The 25,625-nt window shown below is 37.1% G+C and overlaps 1 protein-coding gene and 1 long non-coding RNA gene across 9 annotated transcripts in view; one reads left to right on the top strand and one right to left on the bottom strand.

The window, feature by feature from the left end:
* frem1b (Fras1 related extracellular matrix 1b) overlaps positions 1 to 25,625 on the top strand; it is a 136,768-nt gene that overhangs the window by 27,477 nt on the left and 83,666 nt on the right. For all 4 annotated transcript variants that reach the window (XM_073862231.1, XM_073862232.1, XM_073862233.1 and 1 more), the window contains 14 exons: positions 4,563 to 4,720; positions 4,841 to 4,939; positions 8,963 to 9,301; positions 9,383 to 9,477; positions 9,632 to 9,912; positions 10,269 to 10,468; positions 12,778 to 13,101; positions 14,082 to 14,190; positions 14,267 to 14,398; positions 19,963 to 20,307; positions 20,387 to 20,529; positions 20,652 to 20,848; positions 24,930 to 25,020; positions 25,105 to 25,272. In XM_073862231.1, coding sequence (XP_073718332.1) covers positions 9,080 to 9,301; positions 9,383 to 9,477; positions 9,632 to 9,912; positions 10,269 to 10,468; positions 12,778 to 13,101; positions 14,082 to 14,190; positions 14,267 to 14,398; positions 19,963 to 20,307; positions 20,387 to 20,529; positions 20,652 to 20,848; positions 24,930 to 25,020; positions 25,105 to 25,272 — 2,307 coding nt within the window. In that variant the 5' untranslated portion in view covers positions 4,563 to 4,720; positions 4,841 to 4,939; positions 8,963 to 9,079. The remainder of the gene's footprint in view (positions 1 to 4,562; positions 4,721 to 4,840; positions 4,940 to 8,962; positions 9,302 to 9,382; positions 9,478 to 9,631; positions 9,913 to 10,268; positions 10,469 to 12,777; positions 13,102 to 14,081; positions 14,191 to 14,266; positions 14,399 to 19,962; positions 20,308 to 20,386; positions 20,530 to 20,651; positions 20,849 to 24,929; positions 25,021 to 25,104; positions 25,273 to 25,625) is intronic.
* Positions 1 to 25,625, bottom strand: part of LOC129453999 (uncharacterized) — a 41,138-nt gene that overhangs the window by 180 nt on the left and 15,333 nt on the right. For 3 of the 5 annotated variants that reach the window (XR_012366083.1, XR_012366081.1, XR_012366084.1), the window contains exons 4-8: positions 25,165 to 25,249; positions 20,644 to 20,724; positions 9,782 to 9,897; positions 9,405 to 9,471; positions 9,103 to 9,237 (exon numbers count right to left, since the gene is read on the bottom strand). This is a non-coding gene — a long non-coding RNA (uncharacterized lncRNA). Of the gene's footprint in view, positions 1 to 9,102; positions 9,238 to 9,404; positions 9,472 to 9,781; positions 9,898 to 20,616; positions 20,725 to 25,164; positions 25,250 to 25,625 lie in introns of all 5 variants that reach the window. The other 2 variants (XR_012366082.1, XR_012366085.1) reach the window with 2 other exon arrangements.

Genomic DNA, 25,625 nt, shown 5'->3' with positions numbered 1-25,625 from the left:
GGCATTCTTTCAAATCCCTGACAGTGTCAAACAGATTTACAATGATCAGAATGTAAAAGTAACACTGTGCTTTTTATAGGATTACAGAATATACTGATGCATTGAGTTACAATGATAAAACACTAAACATCATTTCCATTAGAAGTTCTCCTTTAGCAAAAAAGCGTCTAAAAAAACTTTCATGTTGTGACCGTGTTTGTGCCATCTTTTTAACATGCGTCAACACATTCATCCGCAGCACCGGATTAGAACTGACATATCAACGCCATCAGCAATGTACTATTACGGCTCCAGATCACTTAATCAACATAGAAAGGGATATAAAGTTAATAAAACAAGTCGTTTTCTTTTACAAATTCGAATAGGAAAGCTGAACAGGTTTGCATCTGGCAACCGGTGTGTGGTCATTAAGCAGGAAATGGCAGATTCAGACTAGCATGTGTTATATCACTTCAGTTCTTTGGAGACATGTTATATATGTACGAGAATGTAAGGTCTGCTCCCGTACCGTGAGATCTCTTAAGCATTCAAAGAAAACAGGAAAGGAAGTTGAAAGTTGCTATTAAGAGAAGCATCCTGAAGAAATCATTCTGTAAGAAGTTTATCAGATTTGCTAGATCAGTCTGATATTAGTTTGCCATTTACACTTAGCCATTACTTTTGTACCTTAAAGGTGCATATTTTGGTACATACTGGTACCCCAAAGTTACATATCTATACCTCAGGAAAAAGGTTCAAATGTTGTCATTGGGACAGTACTAAAAGGTATAAATGCCCTCCACAGCACGTCTGAAACAAAAAGCAGTCCGATCACTTGACGGGTGTTTTGAAACCAGCTTTTTTACCAAGGGGTTAAAGTCTACACTGCAAAAAAATGCTTTCTTATTTAGTATTTTTGTCTTGTTTTCAGTACAAATATCAACATATATATTTTACATACATATTGTACAACATACAGATATAATGCATTTTATTGGTGAGCAAAATTACCTAAGAAAGCAAGTCTAGTTTTTATACATAAAACAAGCAAAAAAATCTGCCAATGGGGTTGATTGGCAGAATCTTGAACTTTTTTCTTAAACACTTTTTTTATTCAAGAAAACTTCAATTAAACTTACTTAAATTGTATATTTTTTTAGAGGTTGACCGATTAATCGGTTTTGCCGATTAATCTGAACTGATCGTTCATTGGTGGAACAATCGGCAAAAACTGCATGCCGATTGTTTTTTAGATTTGCGTCCATTGCTTCATATCATTATGAAGTAATTAATTTGCTGAATAGATGCTGCTTTAGCAGAGAAACAACAGCAGGAACCTAAGTTTGTCGTCAAGGCTGACAAGACGCTAATATTAGTAGTACCTCAAATGGTTACACAAAAATACACACAGATAAATCCAACCCAAATGTTTATTGTCATGATTATTACAATCGATTTGCATTAGTTTATATCAAAGCTGGTTTCTTTTATTCATATTTTAAGTTAATAGCGAGAGAAAGCAAACTATATGCAGCTGTTGGCTATACATTAACACATCCAACAAATCAAAATCTGAGTTCTTTTTTATCATCACTGCAATCTTTTGTTATTTTGATTAGATAAACATTAATGGCGCATTCAGACGGGGTGTAAGCGTTAACGCTTAACGGAAGGCTTGTCTGAAGCGTGGCCAACAGCCAATCACAGTGGACGCTACACATGCTCCGGTCTTCCATAAACGTAATTGGCTGGTTCTGCCTAGGTTATTTGCATAAGGCGATCTGATTGGCTGACGCACACGTTTCCGCTTGAAAAGTTGGGAAATGTTCAACTTCTGCCGCGAGCAAAGCCATTGACGCGGCGCCGACGGATCCACAATTCAGTTCGGCAATGCATGACGTCACCCATTAAAAGTGAATGGGATGCATTAACGCTGACGCCCCGTGTGAATGCGCCGTAAATGTTAAAACAGAAGCAAATAAAGTACAAGACTACACATATAAAATACATTTATGTAACTTCAATTTTACCAGTGTGAGTATTTCACAGAAGTATTTACTTCAGTACTTATTCATATAATCAATATATTTTTATTTATACATTTATTTCATTTAGCACATTTTCATGGTTCAGTACTGATGTTTTATTACTTTTGTAATACACTTCAGCACTGTTTCACTTCAAGTATTATGTTTCGTTTTTATCCAGTATCCGTTTTAAAAACTATTGGCCGATTAATCGGTTATCGGCAAGCAGGGACCAACTTAGTTATCGGTATAGGTATTTTTTTTACTGAAAACAAGACAAAAATCCTATGCAAGAAACCCATTTTTTTGTAGTGTAATAGGGGGACTCACCAAACTTTTAAGAGAGCTGCGACACGTTTAGGGTTGGTTCAAGCAAAACTGATAATTTTGTCATTATTTACTCAACGTCGTGATGTTCAAACCTCCAATGTCTTTCTATGATCTTCCAAATCAAAATGCAGTAGTGTTGTTTTGAGTTTTGTATTTACACTGAGAGCAGATGGGGATCACCTCATCTAAAGCTTCAAAGGACGCAAAGCATTATGAAATAGCTCCATGCAGTGCATGGCGTAAATTTCAGGTGTCCTAAAAGCACGTGAACAGGTTTGGTGAAAGAAAATAAACTATAATCTATTGTTTGATGAGTTCTGCATTAGCGTAAATGAGGGTGCAAGATAACAACTCATCACACTGTATGACGAATCAAACAATGACATTGGGTATATAGGTGACATGAGGGTGATTAAACAATGATAAAATTGTTTAATAGAAATAAATAAGTTAAAAATTATTAGATCCAAGAGCAAAGTTTAAAATAATAGCCATAGTTGGAGGCAATGGCGCAGTGCTTCGACAAATGGTGCGGATGGGTGATTCTCACGAAAACTTGGTTTTAAAAATGTCAAGCATGAAAATGTAAAAATTGCTAAAATTTACTTTTTTTCCCACCAGACATTGAAAAACAAAGTCTGGAGTAAATGGGAACATTAATGTAAAAACTTTTACTTATCATTTAACACTTTTTGTAACATAATTTAAAAAATTAGTCCTAAAAAATCTCATTACCGCAACAGTCAGAAAACATCAACACTGACATAATTTCAAAATGACATGACAAACCTGAAAGAACATAATTTGGAGATTCTGCACATGCATTTAAAATCAAAGTATTATGCTTCTATTAATTAAATTAACATTTAATAAGCATCTGTTGCGGTAATGATAATCAAAATGTCGTGTAAGCATTCTGACAAGACAATATTTCATATTAACTGTAAAAAAATGATCTTACCTGGTAGCCATCTTGAAGTAACTGGTCCATGTGCTTGGTCACTCAAAATCAAACTTTATTAAAATTCTGTATGTGTGCTTAAACTGTTCTCAAAAAGTGTTGCGGAGGATGAGAACATCAGGCATGGAAGCATAATTTTCCTAATTTTTCTTCATTATTATTATACATGAATATTCAGTGAAAAGTCATCTAAAGTAGTCTAGCAAAACATCCATTTATTTTTTTCCTTAATATTTTTGTGTTAATTTGATTAAATTACAACATAACGCATGTTCAAACACGGACGGACACATTGCGGTAATGAGAATTTCAGCAGAAAATGAGATAAAATTTCCAATTATAAATTCTTATGTTGAAATCACACATTGTGCAAGGTAGAACACAGTATTGTGTTAATTCTGATGCTTTTTAATGTTACTATATTACACATTTTAAAGCTAAAATCATTAGTGCCGTGGTGTTTCAATGGTTTCGTGAGAATCACCTGGATACACTTTCGGCAACCTGAGTCCGAATCCCAGCTGGAGGTCCTGTGCCGATTCTGTAGATCTCTCTCCACTGTGTACTTTCCTGTCATCTCTGTACATACTTTTTATCAAATAAAAGCAAAAATGGCCTAAAAAATAAAACTTTGTATATAAATGATTGAAAGAAATGTATTAAAAGCAAGCATTTTTTGTATTTCTTATTGATTAACGTATTTTATATTTCGAATAGTTGCTAACCTCGCTTTTCAGAATGGGTTTTGGCATAGCAACCAAGTTTCTCACCCCCATGTGGAGGCAGGGGGTGGTAAACATGACTGACCACACCACATTTATCAGTCTATGGCTGAACGGAATTGCCCTGCAGGGGTGCGGCGTGCCTTTGTCCACCGGGTCAGACCAGGGCAAGAAAAAGGCGGGTGCTGGTGGATTGCGGATACGTGTAGGCAAAACACCTTTGTGTTAAAATTGCATCTGATTCCCCCCAGCCAACAAAACTCAACTTCCATTTCCTTTAATGAAGCCCACAGGGCAATAAAACATCAAAGCTTGCAGTGCTCGGGTAACAGGACGTTTAAAATATTGAAAATCCACTCGGAGCTCCCTGCATGTGAAAACTTAGCTAAATCATTTTATTGTGATTTAATACATAAATTCTGTGATAAATATAACTTTGATATCTTTATTATTGACTGAGTAAAAATTCTAAATTGAAATAAAACTTTGATGGTCCTAATCTCACAAAGACTTTTTTCTTTCCATATTTTGACTTTTTTGGAGAGCACTGAGATTTGTGATCTTGAGGAAATACGAACATCTGGGTTTGTAAGAACACGAGCGCAAGAGAAAAGTAACAACCTTTGGAACACCGCACGTTTCCTGTTGTTGGAGATCAAACTTTCCTTCACTTTTTCATCTCTTCAACTTCTGGTTTAAAGGTAAGACGAAAAGCCAGCACAAACAAATGTGTCACTCTTTTTGTGTTCTCGTATTTTTCTCGTTTCTCTCTCTCTCGGTCTGTTTGTTTTTCAGTAATGGTTCTTTGTGGTCTTTTTCAGCAGGGGGTAGACCTGAGGTGGGCTGAGCTGACAGGATTCCTGCTCTGTTAGTTTGCACAGTCGAGGGAAACTAAAGGCCAGCAGTGGATTCAGCTTTAGGTATGTTAACAATCTCTGTTTGTTTTTTGTTCTGTGTTTTAGACACATTTTAATGCAAATTTTACAATCAGTGGTTTTCACACGTACTTGGTGTTTATAGGCTAGAAACCTTTCTTTGAAAGAGAACGTAATGGGGTTTTAGAGATTCGGGCTGTCGGTTTTTAATTCTTTATTTGTCTGAACACGTTAGCATCTGTTTCATACGTCAAGAGTCGATGCTGAGTCATGTTTAAACATGCAGTTTATTTAAAAGTCTTCAAGATGAATGAGTATTAAAGGTTTAGATGCTAAATTCTCATGCAGATTTTGTAGCCAGTTCACATTTATGAAACCTTTCTTGTTTTGGGATGGGATGTTTGGACCATGAGGTATGACTGTAGTACACTGGACTAAAACATGTATGCTTCATAGCCCAAATTTGATTTTTCTACTGAAATGCCAGATGTGGGTTTATGCCAAATCGCATGTGTGATAGCACCTGTGCTGTCTGGGTTTATTTGGTGTTTGGCTACATGTAGTTCACAGGCTTCTTTGATCACTGGCCTGATTTTAGTTTCAGCAGGGAAAAATTAACCCCTTCTTGTCCGTTCTGTTTCAGTTAAAATGTCGATTCTTTTGTTAGTGATAGAAATGACATACAGTAGTTGCCAAAAGTGATGTGCAACTTTGAACAATTAACATCTTATATTTATGCATTTGGCAGACATTTTTATCCAAAGCGACTTACATTGCATTACAAGCTATACAGTTTTATCAGTGTGTTCCCTGGGTTCGAACCCATGACCTTTTGTGCTGCAAACGCAATGCTCCACCACTGAGCTACACTTGGAACACATCTTTTTTTTTTGATGCTCTGCACCAGATTTAGCTACTAGCTAATTTCATCTGTAGTCCTTGGGCAGGTCACTAAATAAACAATTTTTCCAAAAAAATCTAACATACAAAAATTTCATAAAAACAAGTTATCATGAGCACTTCAGTTAAACACTAACGATAACAAGTAATCAACTAATTCCATCCTTAAAGGAATATTCAATTTTCTTAAAAGAAAAATCCAGATAATTTACTCACCACCATGTCATCCAAAATGTTGATGTCTTTCTTTGTTCAGTCGATAAGAAATTATGTTTTTTGAGGAAAACGTTGCAGGATTTTTCTAATTTTAATGGACTTTAATAGAGCCCAACATTTAATACTTAACTCAACACTTAACAGTTTTTTTTCAACGGAGTTTCAAATGACTCCAAACGACCCCAAACGAGGCACAAGGGTCCCATCCAGCGAAACGACCGTCATTCCTGAAAACAAAAACAAAAAACATCCACTTTTAAACCACAACTTCTCGTCTAGATCCGGTCGTGATGCGCCAGCGTGACCCCACCAATACGTCATGATGTCAAGAGGTCACAGAGGACGGACGCGAAACTCCGCCCCAGTGTTTACAAATCTGTTGAAAGAGGACCGTTCCTACGTTGTTGTATGTCAACTGATACTAATTAATGTCTTTGTGTCAGTTTATTGTTTAAAATGGTCTGCAAATTTGCATTTTATATATGTAACACGTGACCTCCCTACGTCACTACGCATTTACGTTAGGTCACGCTGGACCGGACCTAGAAGAAAAGTTGTGGTTTAAAAGAGCATATTTTTTATTTTTCTTGTCAAAAATGACAATCGTTTCGCTAGATAAGACCCTTATGCCTTGTTTGGGATCGTTTATAGACCTTTGAAACTCCGTTGAAAAAACTGTTAAGTGTTAAGTATTAAATGTTGGGCTCTGTTGGGGTCCATTAAAATGAGAAAAATCCTGCAATGTTTTCCTCAAAAAACATAATTTCTTCTCTACTGAACAAAGACAGACATCGACATTTTGGGTGACATGGTGGTGAGTAAATTATCTGGATTTTTCTTTTAAGAAAATGGAATATTCCTTTAAGACTTCCAACTATAAATACACAATTTTCAATTCAATGATAACATTAGACACTAAAATATGAAAATAACAATAAATAAGTCAGTGAATAAAATTACACATATTATATTTCATTAGCTTCATTCGTCATTAAATATATAAACCATAATCACTTCACTTAATTTCAACAACAGGACTCTCTTCTAATCATACACTATTTCAATTCATCAATTTCAGTAATCACTAGAAACATTAAAATTAAATTACCATTATTAAAATTATCTGTCCTCACTTAAAATTACAAATCTTCACTTTATATTCAGATATTTTCAGATATATATTGGTATGTTTAGACGAGAGGTGCCCAAACTAGGGCCCGCAGGCCAAAGTTGGCCCTTAATGACCTTTAATTTGGCCAGTCATGCCACGTGAGATAAGGGAAAAGGATAAACATCATTGACACAGATGTTCATATTTCTAATTAAACATTTTCAAAAATTAGTGCTGGGCAAAGATTTATCGCGATTAATCGCATACAAAATAAAAGTGAAATTTTGCATATTATATTAGTGTGTATTGTGTGTAATTATTAGGGACCTTTAAACACACACTCATGTATGTATTTAAGAAACATAAATATATTATATTATATTATTAAATATATATTAGGGCTGGGCATAGATTAATCTAGATTAATCTCATACAAAATAAAAGTAATTTTTGGCATAACATATGAGTTTGTGATGTGTGTAAATATTATGTATATTTAAACACACACACATACATATATATACATTTAAGAAATGTTTTATTTAAATATCATTTTTTTTATTTATATATAATTTAAAATATATACAAATATAAATAAATATATATACACATGTAAATGTTTCTTAAATACATACATGAATGTGTGTGTATTTATATATACATAATAATTACACACAGCACAGTTTATTATATATAAACAAAAACATTTATATAATTAATATATAAATAAAAATATTCTGAAATGTATATATGTATGTGTGTGTCTTTAAATATACATAATAATTACATACAGTACACATACATATATGATGCAAAAATTCACTTTTATTTTCTATGCGATTAATCGCGATTAATCTTTGCCCAGCATTATCTAAAATGTAAAAAACATTTTGCTTTATATGTACATTACAAAAATGTAAATTGAAATTAAATGCAAGGAATTAAAGTGAATAATTTTTATGTATAAGCATAATTAAAGGTGCATAGCATGCCTCATGAAACTGAACAAATACGGGTACTACAGGCTAATAATGGAAAGGTCGAGGCAGTGACATACAGACAAATGGAAATTTAAAAATGATTGGTGAAATTATTTCTTTTTTTTACAACAGTTACCTTTGAAATTAAAAAATTGCATTAGTTGTGCATAAACAGAATAATGTTTGCTTATTTATTTTTTAAATATTAGAAAATTATAAATTAGAAGAATCAGGGCAACTTTAATTTTAATATAAAACAGCAACATTTAGCCTACTTTTGGCTCACGGCCCTCAGTCAGGTTTGATTTTTGGCCCTTGGTAGGAAAAAACCCACCGCAAAAAATTGTCCCTGGCTGTCACAGAGGCAGTACCCTTTATAAAAGTCCTAATATGTACCATTTAGGTACAGATATTTACACATTTCGTATCAATATGTACCTTTGAGGTACTAATATGCACTCTTTGGTACCAGTAGGTACCAACTATAGGGACCTTTTTATATACAGATATAACGATGTGTATTTATTAGGTAGGTACTAATATGTAACTCTTTATTACAAATAAGGTTCTCTGAGGTACACAGGACATCTTTAGGTGCAGAGCTGTATGTTTTGAAATGCTACTGCCACAGTCTAATAAATAAATACCTTAAAATTGTATTGTTTTGTCCATTTTGTAACATTATACACCTCATATTTTGATGGTTTAATATAACCTGAGGGGGCATTATGTACAAATCCCCCCCTCCCGGGCATCACTTTTGGTCACTATTGTAGTTTTAGTCTTTACATAGTTTTAAATATTAGTGAAATTTTATTTATTGTATTCATTCATTTCTTGTTTTGTTTCACCTATATACAGCATATACTCCAGCTGAAAATGACTGCCAGACTCATCTAAACTAAAAACACAGTCCTGGATCTCACATGTGCCGAAATCCCAAATAAGTTTTTGTTCCTCCAAACCAAAACCGAAGAGATGGTTTTCGTTTACATATTTACCTTGAGTTACCTTTGGCTACACGCACAAGGTTTAAGTCTGGTTGAGTTAAACGCCGGCCTCCAGGTAGCCAGGGGCCGTTCTGTGTTCGTCACGGCAGGTGAACTCCGGTTCCGATCGATTGGGGCGTCCGAGGCCTGCAAGGTGGAAGTGGTGGTCACTGAACCCATCACACAGAGAGTTGGAAAGCTCACACCTCAGGTAGCCGAAAAAATCCACTTGTATCAAATTGTACCACAATGCTGTGTTTGCAAGAAGATAAATAAATAAGTTGCATTGCAGGTTTTTGATTGCCAGTTCTTACCTGATGAAGTGAAGTATGTCCATAACGGCAGCCCACTTATAGAAGAAGACACCATCATGCTGAGGGTCTATAGGTGAAATATCATGTGGTTATTATCTTTAACTTCATCCTATACATAATGTAAAAACATGATGTGAAAATGTAAGCATGATATCTTTAATAAGATCATATCACATAATCTTATCATTAGATTGAGACTTTAGCCGTTACATGTTCTTTTTGCTCAGGTTTACCAACACTGACACCTTTATCGAGACTGTCCTGCTAAACGTGAAGGTGTTGGAACCTCAGAGGAGCCTAACAGAACTTGGAAGCGTCCCTTTGGTGGTTCCAGAGTTTTATGGGCTCTCCAACACCATCAATAGCAGTGTCCTTACCTTTAAAACTCAGCCCGGTGTGGTGTGCACCGTCCGTCTTCTGAGCTCCGAGATCAACGTTCCAATGCTTGGTCAACTGGTGGTTGAGGATCTCGAAAGGCCAGTGACATCTGAGCCTGGAACAAGAATAGGTCTTTTAAGCATATAGTGATACATTTAAAGGTGCAATGTGGGACTTTTAGAAGGATCTCTGGACAGCAATGCAATATATTACACATAACTGCATAACAAACTGCTCTACAGAGTGTGTATTGTCCCTATGTTGTCTCAGACGACATGTTTGTCCTGTGGTGGCTACCGTAGCTTCTCTTTGCGTTTTGAAATTGGGGGGGGGGTACGCTGTGGGTTGCAATTCGCAATGTCACCACTAGATGCGCTAAAAAACCCACACTGGACCTTTAACCACATAAGATATATGTTTCACATCCTTTATTTGAAAATTAGAGTTTGTTAGTAGATCTTGTAACATGTCTTTAAATCTTTCAAGGGCGGCATACTGGAATAGCCTGTCCAGGAAACAAGGCTTGTGACCACAACACGAGGGAAGTAGAGTTCTTGAAGACCGATTGCTCCGAGTTCCTAACTTCAGGTTTGAAGTACCAGCACCTGAGCCCTCCATCACCAGAGATTGATTACATCCCAATCAGGGTGGAGTTTAGGGACCAGTCCTCACGAGCCTTACTGGAGGTAAAATATCATACAGAATGCTTCGACTTCTCCAATATTAGCCTATAGTACCCGCATTTGTTGAGTTTCGCGAGGCATGCTATGCATCTTTAATTATGCATGTACAACACTGTAAAAAAATACATTGGTTTAGGCCTAGTCCACACGGACAGGGGTATTTTTATAACCGGAGTTTTTTCTCCCAAAAAAACCCGTCCACACATGCTCGGATTAAAAGAAATCTCTGTTCAGATGATAAAGCAAAAACACGCTATCAAGCGCTGTCAAGAGCATTCCACACCAGCAGGCGGCGATATGACCCAAATCCTAAAGCCACCTTGGCCAATCAGAAGCCTGACAAAAAGTTATTACCGGTTCCGGTAGGATAACAACATGACGCACAAAGGAAAAGGGAGATTTGGGATACGTCCGCCATTGCACAGAATCGTCAACAAAGCAGTCAGCGGCGTACATCAAACACAGCGGATAACGGCGTATATTCTGAGGTCACAAGGCAAAAACCCCTGTTTTACTCTCTACGTGACAACACTGCAACACTACATTTCTTAAAATTCTCACCCTGGCAGTGGTTTTCAAAAATGTTCGGTTTCAGTGCCCAGTGGCCGTACAGTGTAAAAAAAAGTCAGACTAGGCATTACTTAAAGGATTGCTCATCTTTTATAAAAAATCTGAATAATTTATTTCACTCCATGTCATCCAAGATGTTTATGTCAGTTTACAGTTTCAATGCAGTTTAAAATTGCAGTTACAACGGGCTCTAAACTATCCCAAACGACGCATAAGGGTCTTTAACTAGCGAAACAATTGTCTTTTTCGCCAAGAAAAAAAGCACTTTTAAACCACAACTTCTCGTCTTGCGCGACCTTAAGTATTATGTAATCACGTCAAAATGACACACGTTACATATGTGAAACACACACTTACAGACCACTTTAAACAATACACTGACACAAAGACATTAATTGGTATCATTCCTCATACAACACTGTCAGAACGGTCCTCTTTCTTTACACTTGTAGTGGTAGTTTCGCATACGTCACGCACGACCTTTCGACATGTTTACGTAATAAGTAAAGTCACACTGCCGCATCACAAGGCTAGTGCAAGAAGAGTACTTAGTTTTCATTTTTTTGCAAAAATTAAGATCGTTTTGCTAGTGAAAACCCTTATGCCTCGGTTGGGATCGTTTAGAGCCCGTTGAAACTGCAATTTTTAACTGCATTGAAACTGTAAACTGTTGAGGTCCGATAAAGTATATGGAGAAAAATCCTAAAATGTTTTCCTCAAAAAACTTAATTTCTTCTCGACTAAAAAAATAAATAAACATCTTGGATGACATGGGGGTGAGTAAATATCAGACTTTTAGTGGAAAAAAAGTTAAATATTCCTTTTAAAGAGTAAGTTACCTGGTTGCCTTCAAATTTGAGTTAATTCAACTTAAAAAATATTAGTTGACAATTTTTTTTTTTTTTGACTATTTTTAAATTGAACCAACAAATCTTTTTTTAAAGTAAAGGTTTAAATACATCACAGCACTAAGGGGTGGTTTCCCGGACAGGGATTAGCTTGAAGGTCCCATTCTTTCTGTTTTGAAGCTTTGCTTGTGTTTACAGTGCGCAATATAACATGTGTTTATGTTTCACGTGTAAAAAACGCGGTATTTTTCACACAATTTACTTATTTGTATAGCGCTGGTTTCACTGTCCTCAAAACAGGCTGATGTCTTTCTTGTTCTATGAAGTCCCTCCTTCAAAAATACATATCGAGTTCTGATTGTGTAGTTTGTTTAGTGTGTTGTGATTCGATAGCAGCTTAGCTTGCCGTTAGCTTAGCTGGCGACTGACATATTCCTGTGGGTGTGGTTTAGTCAAAAAACTGTTCTAGTGACGTCATTAAAGCAGGAAGTAGAGGGCTGTAGTCCAAACCGGACATTCGCTGACGGCTTTGAAAGGCGAATTCTGTTAAAGAAAATATATCGCCTGGCAGTGAACTTTGAGCTTTATCATTTTACAGGTATTATTTATGCTATTATAGCAACATTACACACTAACTAGGGTTTAAAAAATGGGATCAGAAAGAACGTGACCTTTAAGCAAGGACTAGGCCTCAGTTTAATTAGAAAATGTAACTAGTTTTAACAAACATGCCTAAAACATGACTTGCATGCATTTTGAGGCAAAACAAAGAGCACTGATGTATTTTAAGATATGTCAGTGTGAGTTGTTTTCAGTTTGGACAGCTCTTACATTTATTTTAGTCCAGGACTAGTCCAGGAAACTGCCCCTAAATGTCCTCCTTTTCTGTCCCAGTCTGAGAATATCTGGTTACCAGTACTGATTCAAGGGGCTATGCCGAATCAACCTCCCCATGCTGCCTTCATGTCCACGTTCATCCTAGAGGTGGATCAGTTTATCCTGACCCCCGTGACCACTGCCGCCCTGGATGCCAAAGATGATGAGACCCCTCAGGCTCAGCTTATCTTCAACGTGACAAAGCCACCGGAGGAAGGATACGTAACTCACTTAGATGATCACACTAAAATTGTCTCCTCGTTTTCGTGGCAAGATCTGAATGAGATGAAGATTGCCTATCAGCCACCGAACAGCAGCCACACAGCCAGGAGAAACTACGAGGTTAGTTTCCTATAAATGTATACATTTTATTAAATTCCCACTATTGCTCACGTCTTAAAATTAACCGAGTGATTCGCACAAAAACTTGATTTTAAAAATGTCAAGCATGAAAATGTAAAAATTGCTTAAATTGAAAAACAAAGTCTGGAGTAAATGGGAACATTAATTTAAAAACTTTTACTTATCATTTAACACTTTTTGTAACATAATTTAAAAAATTAGTCCTAAAAAATCTCATTACCGCAACAGTCAGAAAACATCAACACTGACATATTTTCAAAATGACATGACAAACCTGAAAGAACATAATTTGGAGATTCTGCACATGCATTTAAAATCAAAGTATTATGCTTCTATTAATTAAATTAAGATTTAATAAGCATCTGTTTCGGTAATGATAATCAAAATGTCGTGTAAGCATTCTGACAAGACAATATTTCAAATTAACTGTAAAAAAATGATCTTACCTGGTAGCCATCTTGAAGTAACTGGTCCATGTGCTTGGTCACTCAAAATCAAACTTTATTCAAATTCTGTATGTGTGCTTAAACTGTTCTTAAAAAGTGTTGCGGAGGATGAGAACATCAGGCATGGACACATCATTTTCCTAATTTTTCTTCATTATTATTATACATGAATATTCAGTAAATATTTTTTCTGTCATCTAAAGTAGTCTAGCAAAACATCCATTTATTTTTTTTCTTAATATTTTTGTGTTAATTTGATTAAATTACAACATAACGCATGTTCAAACACAACCGGACACATTGCGGTAATGAGAATTTCAGCAGAAAATGAGATAAAATTTCCAATTATAAATTCTTATCTTGAAGTCACACATTGTGCAAGGTAGAACACAGTATTGTGTTAATTCTGATGCTTTTTAATGTTACTATATTACACATTTTAAAGCTAAAATCATTAGTGCCGTGGTGTTTCAATGGTTTCGTGAGAATCACCCAACCCCTTTTGTCGTGCAGGTTGAGTTCGAAGCCATCGATGGCTCATTTGCGGCGAGCTCGCCCATCTTGATGCACATCTCTATCCGTACTGCAGAGACCAACGCCCCTCGAGTCTCATGGAATATGGGTACGATTTGTTAAATTAAATATATAATATGATAAATAGTCATTGTCTTTGAAGCTAAGCATCTCTGTTCTCACAGGGTTGGATCTGCTGGAAGGCCAATCTAGACCCATCACATGGGAGAACCTACAGATCGTTGATAATGACAACATAGATGCTGTGACCCTGATCGCTATGGATGGACCCCTTAATGGACACTTAACTGTTAGAGGTAAAATATGTTACCTCTATTCCTTCATTTAATGTATTCTGCCTAATACGAAACTGAACTTAGGTGTACCTGTAGCTTAATTGGTAGAGCATTGTCTTAGCAGCGCAAAAGTTTACATTACATTTGTTCACTTGACAATCAAATTGCTGATCTTTGCTAGCACAATGCTTACCAATCGAGCTATTGGACCACATGCCATAGTAAGTGTCATAAATTTGTAACCCTAAATCTGTCATAAATATGTTCTCCTGCCATGTGGCAACCATCTATGATGTGGGCATCATGCGAGAAGCATATGTCTGGGTACCCTACATGAGTTTGCTAATCAGGTGTAAAATGCTTTTTCGACCAAAAGATGTCTTTTGAGTCGTAGCGGCTGTCTTTCCACTTCAGCGCACCGGGAGAGCTTTCCCGAATGAAGCAGATTGTAAAGACTTATGGCATTTCATGCCTCTGCGCAGAGGCCAGATGTACACAAGGTCATTTCTCTTTACCGTTTATAGCTAGCATTGTGGACTGGTAACAATCATTTTTCATTGTTAATATAATCTTGTTTATATTTACAGACATGTTTTTAAAAATTTATAACTGTGGTCACATTCGGGAGCACTTCCAGTAAGTTGTTTTGCGTTTGAAAGATGTCTAATATCCAAACACAGCCCAACATAAGTCTAGGCTAGAACAAGTGGCAAAAGTCAGTGAAAATTTAATAGATGTATAACCAGAGCCCAAAAATAAAATTAATAAAATAAATAATTAAATGAAACAAAATGCAATAAATAAATGAAAAACAACTAAAATGAGGGAATAAACGACAAAAACGACATGTAAATTTGGCAAAAACGACATGTAAAGTCTATTTTGGTCAGAAGTGGGTTACTCATAGCCGGACTATATGAGTCTACACTTAAAGGAGAACACCACCATTTTTCAATATTTTACTATGTTCTTACCTCAGCTTAGACAAATTAATACATCCCTATCTTTTTTCAGTGTGTGCACTTAATCTTTGTACAGCGCGTTGTGAATGTGTTAGCATTTAGCTTAGCCCCATTCATTCCTTAGGATCCAAACAGAGATTAATTTAGAAGCCACCAAACACTTCCATGTTTTCCCTATTTAAAGACAATATGGTGGCACAAAATAAAACGTGGCAATTTTTTAAGTGGATTAAAATAAGAACTATATTGTATGGTGGAAGAGCACTTAGTTTGAAGCACTTCGACCCCGGCGCGCAGCGACATCATCACTCCTGAATACTCCCCATCTCGCTCAAACTTCCATCAATATCACTGCGCCCGTGGTCGAAGTGCCGCAAACTAAGTGCTCTTCCGCTTTACAATATAGTTCTCATTTTAATCCGCTTAAAAAAATCGCCACGTTTTATTTTGTGCCACTGTGAAATTCTAGTCATTCGTGACATCATTGTAGGGGCTTATATTGCACAAATTGAGTAAACTTACCACATTGTTCGACCTCCACACTCACTTTTTTCCAAACAAGCCTTTAAAAGTACGAAGATGTCTCGTATAGCGATGATTGTCCTCCATTGTTGTTTTGGTTTTCTGCCTCCGCTTGCTTCCTGTAATCACGTCACTGAAAAAAAAGCTCCTAATTGGTTAACGCGGTGCGAAAATCCGCCAAAGTTGAGTTTTTCAACTCACATGGATCACCGGTCAACGCTCAATTTGCGCGGAACGCGCCATCGCCCCGTTCCGTCCGCGCATTCAGCGCTATTCACGCTTACCACGCCGCAGGATGCCTATTTGTGTTTTTGCATTGACTTAAAGGATTAGTCCATTTTCCAAAAAAATCCAGATATTTACTCACCACCGTGTCATCCAAAATGTTGATGTCTTTTTTTGTTCAGTCGAGAAGAAATTATATTTTTTGAGGAAAACATTCCAGGATTTTTCTCTCATTTTAATAGACTTTAATGGACCCCAACACTTAACAGTTTTAATGCAGTTTAAAATTGCAGTTTTAAAGAACTCTAAACGATCCCAAATGAGGCATAAGGGTCTTATCTAGCAAAACGATTGTCATTTATGGCAAGAAAAATAAAAAATATGCACTTTTAAACCACAACTTCTCATCTTCCTCCAGTCGAGTGACGGCGTAATTGCGTAATGACGTCAAAAGGTCACGTGTTACATATATGAAACGCACATTTGCAGACCATTTTAAACAATAAACTGACACAAAGACATTGTTGTATGTGGAATGATACTAAATAATCTCGGAACGGTTTTGCATACGTAATCCGTGACCTCTTGACGTGATGACGTATTACGTAAGGTCGCGCTGGTCCGTCACACGACCGGAGGAAGACAAGAGGGAACCTTAAAATGGGCAGCACTTTTTAGTGCATTCCCTGTTCAGCACCAGCCACAAGTCTTCTCAATCAACTGCTTTCAAACCATCCTCTTCTTTTAAGTTTGGATTTACTGTATGTTTTTAATGTATCCTTGTTGAATTATGATCCCTCTGGCTGAGGAAAGAATCACTAGATATCTTGGCTCCAAATCCACTCTGCATCATCCAAAAGCATACTTTAATTCATTTTGGTATAAAGTTGAGTTCTGGTCCAGAAAAGCCTCTCAGTCTCTCTTGAGAGCTCAGATAAGGATTGGGATTTCATCACTTGGACAGCAACTCAGGGACGCCGACACTTGGGAAAGTTCCCATTTAGGAAGTCCAACGCCTTTGGCCAAATGGAAACATGCCTCTGTTTCCAACCAATATCCCCATGTGTCGAACATCCACATGGAACTTGTTTTATTTTTCGGGTCTGATGCCCACAGCTATTTTTGGGCGCAATTATTTAGTTGTTTCGGCATTGCACTAGTGGCCCCTTTTCCCCGTGATAAAGTTGCTAATTAGGTTTGCTGTGAAACCAGTCATCATTCAATCTGTCTGGTGACCTTGCTCTTCTGTCCACCTGGCAAGCAGGAGAAAGTCAGTTTTACAGTGAGCAGCAGCCATCGCCTGGGAAGGACGCCATTTTTCTTTTCATTTTTTCTGCAGAAGTCAGTGTGTGTCCGCAGGCGAAATACAAACAACTTATTATTTACTTCATGTCCAGCCAAACCATATTGCGAATGATATAGATAATCGTGAATGAAATCCTTGTCCTAACCTGAACTGGAAATAAGAACCTTCTTCTTGACCTGTAATATCAGTCTGCAATGTCAGTCAGTGGCTGTGGGCGGGGCTCTATCAATGTGACATCACATTGAAAAGAGAATGAAAACAGCATGTCTAATGAGACTGCTTTGGTTTAATGGGGATAAAAAGTTACTAGGTGCACTTTAACTCTTTCCCCGTCATTTAAGAGAAAACATTTGCATTAAAAAAGTGTTACTGATGAGGTTTCAGGGTTATCTGTAATGCTGCATTCACACCAGCCGCGGTAGAGGCGTCAAGCGCGAGTGATTTCAATGTTAAAGATGTGTTGACGCGTGTCTGGAGGTCTCGCGGCGCGAATGAGGCGTTAAGCGCTGCGCGGTAGACGAAATTCCGCCTCATTCGCACGTCTAGTTTGCGCGAATGGCGTGAATTGAGCGTTGTCGCGGCAAACGCGCGAGTTATAAGATTTGAACTTTGGCGGTAAAACGCGCCGCGTTAACTAATCAGGAGTTTGCTCTAGTAGTGACGTGATTACAGGAAGCAAGCGGAGTCGCAGAAGTCTATGTAAGGCCCTCCATAGACGCGAATTTCCGCGTGAATGTCTCAATAACTAGAATTTCACGCGCGAATTAAGCGATTACACTCAAAGGGCCCTATTTCAACGATCTGAAACGCAAGTGCGAAGCGCAAAGCGCAAGTGACTTTGTGGGCGGATCCTGGGCGCTCTTGCTATTTTCCCGGCGGGAGAAATAACTCTTGCGCCAGGCGCAAATCAATAAGGGGTTGGTCTGAAGTAGGTTCATTATTCATAGGTGTGGTTTGGGCGTAACGTCAAATAAACCAATCAGAACGTCATCCAACATTCCCTTTAAACGCAAGGGCGCAAGTTCCATGGCGGGTTGCTATTATTATGACGGATTTACCAGGCGCACGCCAGGAGCGGTTCACAGCCGAGGAGACCCACGTTCTTGTAAGAGCAGTCAAAGACAGAGAAGTTGTTTTGTATGGGGATAGGAGAAATCCGCCCAAATCAGCGTCGGTTAAACAGGCGTGAGAGGAAATAGCCACAATTGTCTCATCAGCTGGCATCCCCAGGACGTTGCGCCAATCGCTTCAATGATGTCAGGAGACGGGGGAATCCCAAGCTTGCCAGCATAAATCGGGCACGCCGTGTAACGGGAGGTGGATCTGCCTCTACACATGACCTGATGCCAGCAGAGGACATCGCTGCGTCCACCCTCACCGCTGAAAGGGTTTGGGGGCTTTGAAATCGGACCCAAGAAACACAAGCAAGGTCCAACCCCAAAGAACACTTACAAATCAAGTTCATATACATTAAGGTATCTTATGAAAACATTTTAATTATTATTTACATAAAATAAATGTAATACACCCACACAAAAACTTATGAAAATATTTTAATCATTATTTGCATGAGAATTTTTTAACGCAGCCACACAATAAAAAAAACTATCACCACAATGCTCAACACAATGATTTCCCTTATCTCATGTGTTAATATTTTTTATTGTAACAATTTATGATTTGCAAAAATAACTGTTGCATCTGTGTAGATTAGATAAGCAAAGTGTGTGCGCGTTGTGCACGTTATGGTCAAGCATGCGCCCTTAAAACAGCATAATGAACCACGCGCAACGCGCCACTGACTTTAGACTAGTTTTTTTTTGGTCAGTGGCGCAATTGTTTTTTGAAACTGCAAAATAGCATCAGGGATGGTTTGCGCTGGAACCACCCAGGGAGCGCAAGTTCATTCCCTAGTTTGCCGGCGTGCGTCTGTGGAGGGAAAAACCCGCTGTGCGCCGGTGCAAAATACGAATGATACAAAGTCAATTGCGCTGGGTGCAAGATTGGGCCCAAAATGTTCAAGCAGCAAACTAGATGCGGTAGACGCGATTTTGACGCCTCAAACGCGGCTGGTGTGAACCCACGGTAATACACAATTATCCACTAGATGGCGTACTTCCCTAATTTATTTAAAAAACTGAAGCAAAAAAATATTTATTAATTTTTACACTGCATTTTTGTTTTGGTAATCGTTCTGGATCTGATCTGTAACAAAATTCCTTTACAGAAATGCAATTATTTCAGCTTTTTTGCTAAAAAAAATTTGTTTGAAGAAAAATACCCATATTTAAAAATTTATAAGCAGAGAAAAAAATATAGATAGGATGAAACGTTTTTCCCCGTTTTGTTTGTTTGTTTGGTTGTTTGTTTGAAACCAGAGGGTCTGTTTTTTTTATTCAATGTATTTGTATGTTTATATATTTTTAGAAGAACATTTTTCTGGAAGTTTTTATTTTTGGAAACTTTATGAAAATCACAAAAAATGCTGGCGGGCAACTTTTCAAAAAAAGGCTTGCGGCAAATGAGTTAAAGATGGTCTTTAACTAATCCCCATTCTCATTTATTTTAAGGTGGCAAAGGTTTTATGTTTAAGGTGAAGGATCTCAGACAAGGTGTTGTGGTTTATCATCACTCTGACAGCGACACCACCAGGGATTACATCGTCTTCCGCATCACAGATGGCCGCCACAGCATCAGACACAAATTCCCCATCTACGTTTTACCAAAAGACGACACTCCTCCGTTTCTTATCAATAATGTGGCATTTGAGGTCCAAGAGGGAGGTTCTGTTCGGGTGGAGGAGTACATGCTAATGGCCTCAGACTTGGATTCAAGCGACGACTATATTCAGTATCAGCTGATTACTTTTCCCAGAGCCGGACAGCTTGTTAAAAAAACGTCTCGTCATGAGCCAGGTCAAGATTATTATTTTTTCTGCCAATCCATATGACTCAAACGACGATAACTAATGTTAGATCTTGTTACGTCAACCAGGTGTCCCAGTGAAGAGTTTCTTGCAGAGGGACTTGTTTCAGGGACTCGTCTACTACAAGCATTTAGGGGAAGAAGTGTTTGAAGACTCATTTGATTTCATCTTGTCAGATGCCCATCAGCCTCCAAATCTTTCAGACAAACACGTAAGTTTGTCTCTCGTGTCTCATAGGTCTCTTTAAAAGGTTCCACCATCTTTAGACCTTTATAGGAAAAACTGTTTTCGTACTAACCTCAAATATTAAACTCTGTGCACCTACGTCTATAGACAGTGGTGATCCACGTGTTTCCGGTGAAGGACGAGTTGCCCGTGGAAGTTGCAGGAACAGTTCGCTCCATCACTGTAAAAGAAACGGAGGTTGTTTACATCACTCAGAGTCAACTGCACTTCAGAGACACAGAGAGTCCAGATACCGACCTTATGTATGTGATCACTCGTCCCTGTTTCAGTCCAGGAAACACCAGGTAGAGTATAAGTTTATTCTCAGTATGACACCATTCATGTCACAAATGTATAGAACATTGTGCTTGTTAGGCCAAGATTCAAGTTCTAGTTAACTCTTTCCCCGCCATTGATAAGTTATCTCGTCAATTATGAGAAAACATTTTCCTTCCAATGACGCATTTCTGATGAGTTTTTATGGTGGTGTGTAATTCCGCTATTATCCACTAGATGGCCCGCTTACACAATTTATAAAAAACTGAAGCAAAAACTACCGTATATACCCGAATTTAAGACAAGGTTTTTGTTCTAAAAATAGACTGAAAAATGAGGGGTCGTCTTATATTCGGGATATAGACAAAATCACGGGGGAAAGGGAGAAAGCAGGGGGAAACTCGGTCTGACACAGCCCCTGCTAGCTTAGCTTAGCACAAAGACTGGAAGTGAATGGCTCCAGCTAGCAAACTGCTCCCAATAATTGACAAAATAACGCGAACATTTTCCTATTTATGTGTTGTGGTTTGGATAGTCACACCATGTACAAATAACAAGGTGATATGAGACACAGCCATCTTTTAACCGTATACATACATATTCTCCGAAGGCGAAGCACTGCTACTTGGGCGGAGTGATTTGGTCGCAGCACCCGTGAAGCCCCTGGTGAGGAGCAGAGAGTTCGGTCAGAGTCGAGCAAATCACTTCGCCAAGTAGCAGTGCTTCGTCTTCTGAGAATATAGTTCCCAGTAGGGATGTGCCCGAAGCCGAATACGTTATTCGGAAGGGCACGGATAATGGCTTCAAAACGAATAACGAATTCATCCGAATAATAGAAAAAATATTCGGCCAGACATAATCATGTGTTTACTGGAACAGCGCTAAATTATAAACCCCTTAAAGCACGTATAATACGTGTGTGAAGTGAATGAGTGCAATCTATAAAATGACATGAATGACATTTTCTGCGCGTCCCTTATTTAGAAACCTCAGCTGTTTTGGAATTAGTTTAAAAACACTGCTAATATCAAAATTCTTTTAACCCAACTGTAAAAAAATGACTCTTTTAGTTTATTTGATTTGATTTAATTACGCAAGACCAGAAAACCTTGATAAAATGCTGCACTCTGATAATAAAATATTCGTTAATAACTCCCCAGCTAGAAATAAAAAGTTCTAAGAACGTTCCCTGAAAGTTCCCAATGTTCCCAAAAACATTCTGCCAACGTTAAAAGTGGCCAGTTTTTTTTAAGTTCTAAGAACGTTTCTGGGTTGTCCGAACGTTAGAGTAATGTTACATTTTACCATTTTTAAACATCATGACAATGTCATGTTTCAACGTTCACACAATGCTCAAAACAACAGCTGTTTATTATATTGACTTGTTTGATTGTTATGTAAATGATATAGAAACATTGCATTTTATTATTTTAGAAAACATTATTTCTGAATGTTCAGTAAATATATTGCTGTAGAAAACTCAATTCACTTCCTAGGTTTAGATGTTGATGTTTTGTTTCATTTTAAGTCACCCTTATTGTGATTCGTGTTTGTTTTAGTTGGTCTCTTGACCCTTGACTTTTGCTTGCTAGTTTCACCCCTGGTTGTGTTAACTTTGTGTTACTACACCACATTTGTTATGAACATGTAAAGTTTGTAGTGTAATTCTGTGGTGTTTGGTACATAATGGTAAAGATCATCACCTAATTCATTTACTAATCAAAAGTTTATTTTCTGCCAATAATGTATATTAGATCCAACTCTTTCACAGCAGTTTGTCATTAAGGAGTTTTAGAAACTTTGGACAAAAAATATCCGCTGTATAGTTGGGATGCCCAAACATCAAGAATCAGACTATGAATCTCAACCATGGTGACAATTAAAATTGTTAAAAAAATCCTTATTTATCCATGCTGCAGTGCATGCTGGGAGTCCTGAATGAGATTTGTAATTTGTTAATACCCAGCATGCATTGCAGCATGAAGTTTTTCATTTAATTGTCACCATGATTGAGATTCATAGTCTGATTCTTGATGTTTGGGCATCCCAACTATACAGCAGATATTTTTTGTCCAAAGTTTCTAAAACTCCTTAATGACAAACTGCTGTGAAAGCACTGAATCTCATTTACATTTTTGACAGAAAATAAAGTTTTGATTAGTAAATGAATTAGGTGATGATCTTTACCATTATGTACCAACAACCGCAGAATAACACTATTAACTTTGCATGTTCATAACAAATGTGGTGCATTAACACAAAGTTAACACAACCAGAAAAAAACTAGCAAGCAAAAAGTCAAGTGTCAAGATACCAACTAAAACAAACACTAATCACAATAAGGGTGACTTAAAATGAAACAAACATCAACATCTAAACCTAGTAAGTGAATTGAGTTTTCTACAGCAATATATTTACTGAACATTCAGAAATAATGTTTTCTAAAATAATAAAATGCAATGTTTCTATATCATTTACATAACAATTAAACAAGTCAATATAATAAACAGCTGTTGTTTTAAACATTGTTTGAACATTAAAACATGACATTGTCATAACGTTTAAAAATGGTAAAATGTAACATTACTCTAACGTTCAGACAACAGAAACGTTCCTAGAACTTAAAAAAAACTGGCCGCTTTTAACGTTGGCAGAATGTTTTTGGGAACATTCGGGAACTTTCACGGAACGTTCTTAGAACTTTTTATTTCTAGCTGGGTCCGTGTCTCCGTGTGACTTCGGTCACAGATGTTCTTTTAATTACATCAAGTTAAAGCAAGCTTCATTGTCAATCTAAGTCAATATAAAATAAATAAGTAAATAGATAAAAATATGAAAAATCAACATTTTAAAAGCTAAATTTAAACTGAAGATTATTATGACATGAATTGCAATAAACATAAAGATAAAGTAGGCTAAGTAAATAACAACTGAAACATTTGAAGTAAATCTTTCTAATTACCTTTTTGTTTAAAATCATGTTGCTTGTTTTGAACTAAGCCAAAACTGACTTTTAAATAATAGAGCATACTGTTATTTGACATTTTAAACGAATATCTGATTATTTATTAATTTAGATTAAAGTTTTTCTAAACAATTCGTTCTGTTCGCGCAAACGCTGTAGGCTATGGACATAGTTAATATGCTCACCAAGTTGTTGTAATGATTATTATGCTTTCATAAATTCTTGTCAAAACCTTTGTTTTTGAAATATTCTGTCAGTGCACGTACTTGCGTGTTTGTGCGTTGCGTTTCGGATCTGTCGGTCAGCGCGAGTCTTGTCGATTTTAATAGCTTTTTAACATAAATCAGTCCCGAATTTATCTCTCCTAATAACTCTTTAAACATCAAGCAAGTCCTGCATTTTATTTTCAAATTCCTGCATGTTTTTAAACCGAAACCAAGATGTCAGACATGACACGCATCTTAGTATTAATAATTTCACTCTCAGAAAACGTATTAGATGTTTAATTAATATAGCATTTGAATCGCTAGACGAGGGATTAATGTAGGTTACTTATTTTTTCTGAAAACCTCCCACTCAGTTATGCAGAATGGGTCACACATGTAACTGTGCTGAAAGACACAATAAATGCTTAAAGGTGATGTAGAGTCAACATGCTCTCAAGTTCAACGCACATAGGCACAAGCTGTATGAGGCTTTGAAAATGAGAAGTTTGTTTTCCATGCCTATTATTAATGAGAATCAAGTTATTTGTCTTTTTGATTAAAAAATTATTTTTAATAAATATTTACAGTTATTTAAGTTATAATTATAATAAAGCAAAAAATCATTTAAAATGCCATTTTCATGTAATATGACAAACTTCCGGTTTAAGACACGCCCACTTCCGGTTCCATCCGAATACAACTACGGATACAAATAATTTTGAGATTGTTACAGATACAAATACAGATACAAATACTGACTCTGCTGCACATCCCTGGTTCCCAGTATGTATACAAGACACTCTGAACACATATTTTGAATTTGCGCCCCTCGAATGAGCAGTCACAAGCCGCCACTTTGCCAATCTATGTTTTTATTCCAGTGTCATTTACTTTATAGAGGCATATGTTCACTTTTTGTTTTATTATAAATTCCTCTAGACTATCAGATGCAGGCAGACTGTTTTATACTGACAGCACAAACTCTATGAAAAAAGACGCAATGGTTCCAGTGCTCAAGTCATTCACCCAGGTCTGAAACATGCATGTAAATAAATAAATGCTCAGAAATAAGAGGATAGATTTAGTAAGATGCTATCTCCACTGTCTTCCCCAGCATGCAGTCAACCATCACAAAGTTGGATACATGCCTCCATTAGAAGATATTGGTCCTCACCCGCTCTTCGTGCAGTTTGTATTTACTGTAAGTGACCAGCAGGGCGGCGCTCTCTCTGGGCTCACCTTCAACATCACAGTAACACCTGTCGACAACCAAGCTCCAGAAGTGAGTTTTTCAGTTTACATTTCAGTTTATTTTTATGTGTATGAGTATTTTGTTACATAACAGAGAGCAAAGTGGGTACAGATGGAAAACAACTTATGAAAAGATACTGGTATCTTTGAATAACAGTGGCGGCTCGTTACTGCTCTTCCGAGGGGCGCAAATTCAAAATAAGTGTTCAGAGTGCCATGTGTGTTGCTCGTGTTTTCAAAATATGTGTTTGTTGCGTCATGTGAACCATGTGCATCACGTGTTTTGTCAAAATAAGTGCCTACTGCACACGCGTCAAAACCATTTATGATAAAAGAGACGCTCACGTTCACAAAATACACGCAAGACACTCCCTTAGCACTTAC

The sequence above is a fragment of the Misgurnus anguillicaudatus genome, chromosome 23, assembly GCF_027580225.2.
Source record: "Misgurnus anguillicaudatus chromosome 23, ASM2758022v2, whole genome shotgun sequence".
Classification (NCBI taxonomy): domain Eukaryota; kingdom Metazoa; phylum Chordata; class Actinopteri; order Cypriniformes; family Cobitidae; genus Misgurnus; species Misgurnus anguillicaudatus.
This window is presented reverse-complemented; position numbering and strand designations above follow the sequence as displayed.